At 60.1% G+C, this 2371-nt stretch overlaps 1 protein-coding gene across 1 annotated transcript; it reads right to left on the reverse strand.

Moving 5' to 3' along the window:
- Window positions 1–311: 311 nt before the first annotated feature.
- On the reverse strand, window positions 312–1310 carry LOC104543978 (inositol 1,4,5-trisphosphate receptor-interacting protein-like 1). Its single transcript, XM_010188710.1, has one exon. It carries the CDS (start codon window positions 1308–1310, stop codon window positions 312–314), a length of 999 nt encoding a protein of 332 aa, XP_010187012.1.
- Window positions 1311–2371: the final 1061 nt, after the last annotated feature.

A 2371-nucleotide genomic window follows, 5' to 3' on the forward strand; every position in this document is an offset into this window, starting at 1 on the left:
TGGTGCCATCTCCATGCCTAGTTTGCTCAGCTCTGTAGCACAGACTCCACAGGCAGTCCGTGGGATGAGCAGATTCTCTGTCCCAGTGTCCAGAATTGTACCCATGGTCCCACCAGTGGGAGAGGAAAGTAGGTCCTGAGGGTCAGAGGCCTGAGTGGAAAAGCCTGTGACCACAAGGGTATGGGTGCAAAGCTAAAGAGCTCTGAGGTGCCAGTTGTCCTGCTGGGTGTGCCTCACTGTGAGTGAGAGAAGCAGCATCTCGACCACAGCACCGATCTGCAGCCACGGTGTGCTGCTGGTAAAGCTGGCCTCTACTCAAGGTTCAGGTAGGAGTCTGAGCTGTCCTGCTGCACTGCAAAAATCATCTCAGTGAAGATGTTCATCAAGGAGGTGCTTGTCAGCTGGAACCTGCACGATCGGGAGGAGGGCAGCACCGTTAGCTGGCAGTGGTGCGACTGAGGCAAAATCGGCCAGGCAGATCCCACCAAATATTGGACCCAGCAGGCGATTTTCTTCCGATCTAAGTCGGAGCTGGTGCAGAGGGTGCTTAGGAGGTAGGACCTCTGATCTGTCGGCACCTTGTCGTTGGGGTGGTGGAGTAAGCAGAACCTAGCCCCCAGCAGCTGCTCCCTCGAGCACATGCACTCCAGCACCACACGGATGCTGGAGGTCCTGGCTGGCAGCTGCCCCGTGGACTCCAGCTCTGCGCTGAAAGAGTGCCCAGGGGGTGGCTGCAGCAACACGAGCAGGCGGTAGGTGATGCTGTTCTCGTGGACTCTCCAGTCTTCATAGGTGCTGTCCATCCCAAGGGCCGGGTGCATCTGCGGCATGAAATCCTTCTTGGAAAGCACTCGGCAGACAGCAAGGAGGTCACCCACCACCTCCTTCAGCACTTTGCACATGTCGGGCAGGCCCTCCATTGACGATGGGGTGGACGCAGCCAAAGACCTGACACCACTGTAGGCACTGTTGAGGTCTTCCTCCTCATCGTCGTCCGCTTCATCACTGCTGGAGCTGTCCTGCTCACTGCCGCTGTCCAAGTCAAGCCAAATATCCCGGACCATGAGGAAGGGGGGAACCAGGACCGCAGCTCCTATAGTGGCCCAAAGCTCCCACAGCTTCAACACAGAAAGAAGCTTGCCTTTCTGTTCAATCTGCTCAACCTCCTGCAGCAGCCGAGTCATCTCCTGACACAGATGATCCTCACGCTCCTGCATCCGATGGGCCGTGGCCACATCTATCTGCGGATCACCCTTCAGTGCATGCTCGACAGCCAGCACAGCCAGGATGAAGGTGATTGCCACAGCCATGGCCTGGAGGAGGCAGGAGAAAAGGGGGATTAGCAGGGCTGGATGGCAGGGAGCGCGGGGCTAGGGGAGGTGGGCAGGAGCCGTCTGAAGCTGGGGTTGGTAAGAGAGGGGCTGAGGGAGGTGAGAGGGAGCAAGGGCAGGGTTTGTGAGCACTACATGGATGGGAGCCACGGACCGTCCCAGGAAAGCGCTTGGGCACTGGTGTCAACAGGCTTGAAGGGGCTGCATACCCTGGCTGGAGACAGCGTGAGGCCCATCCTGCCCAAGCCGCCCTGATGGCCAGCCCCTGACAGGGCTGTGCCCCATGAAAGGGCAAGGGAAGCCCGAGTCTCCTGAGGCCCCATCCCTGCCACAGAACATCGTCCCATGGAGCCAAGGGCACCCGGCACATCCCCAAAGCCTCTCTGGGCACCTGCTACCACTGGGAGATGCGACCAACCCTGCCCCCAACCGTGAGCATGGAACCGTGCCCTGCCCTGAGGGGCTTGGCCCTTGCTCTGGGTTAGAAACCCCCTGGGTATCTGCCCTGTCCCCCATCCAGCCCAGCCTTCCCCCTGCATGCATCATCCAAGTCAAACTGCAGTGGGGCTGCCTGGTGATGTCCCTTAGGACAGCTCCCATTGTGATCTGTTCCCTGTGATGTCACAGCCACCAGAGTCGCATCACCCAGGCAGCAAGGCCCAGCCTTTGTCCCTACTGCCTGGCTCAACAGGTCCTGGGAATCGCACCAAGTGCAATCCTGCCCGTCAGGAGACAGTTCCCAGGGGGTCAGTGCGAGGAGGGTTGGAGAGGCCACACCAGGCCCTGCGTCTCTCTGCTCCAGAGGTTTCCCCGGTTCAGGCAGAGCCTCAAGTACACCATGCTGAAGCACTCCACGGTGGATCGTGCCTCCCAGAAACGTGGCCTGTACTGCACTTGTGCATGCCTTGACACCCAGACACCTCTGGCAGGGCAGGGCAGCGCCACGAGGAGTCGACGAACCCAACAGGGCCGGCCAACTTTCGCCAGAGAGGCTGACGCCGCGTGGGCGTTGCCAGAGCAGCGGAGCCCCCACCCTCACC

This window comes from Mesitornis unicolor, unplaced genomic scaffold (genome assembly GCF_000695765.1).
Source record: "Mesitornis unicolor isolate BGI_N332 unplaced genomic scaffold, ASM69576v1 scaffold13127, whole genome shotgun sequence".
Lineage (NCBI taxonomy): Eukaryota > Metazoa > Chordata > Aves > Mesitornithiformes > Mesitornithidae > Mesitornis > Mesitornis unicolor.

Bases quoted from the DNA above. Each gene is read 5' to 3' on its own strand.
- LOC104543978 (XM_010188710.1), bottom strand. From the start codon at position 1,310: ATGGCTGTGGCAATCACCTTCATCCTGGCTGTGCTGGCTGTCGAGCAT.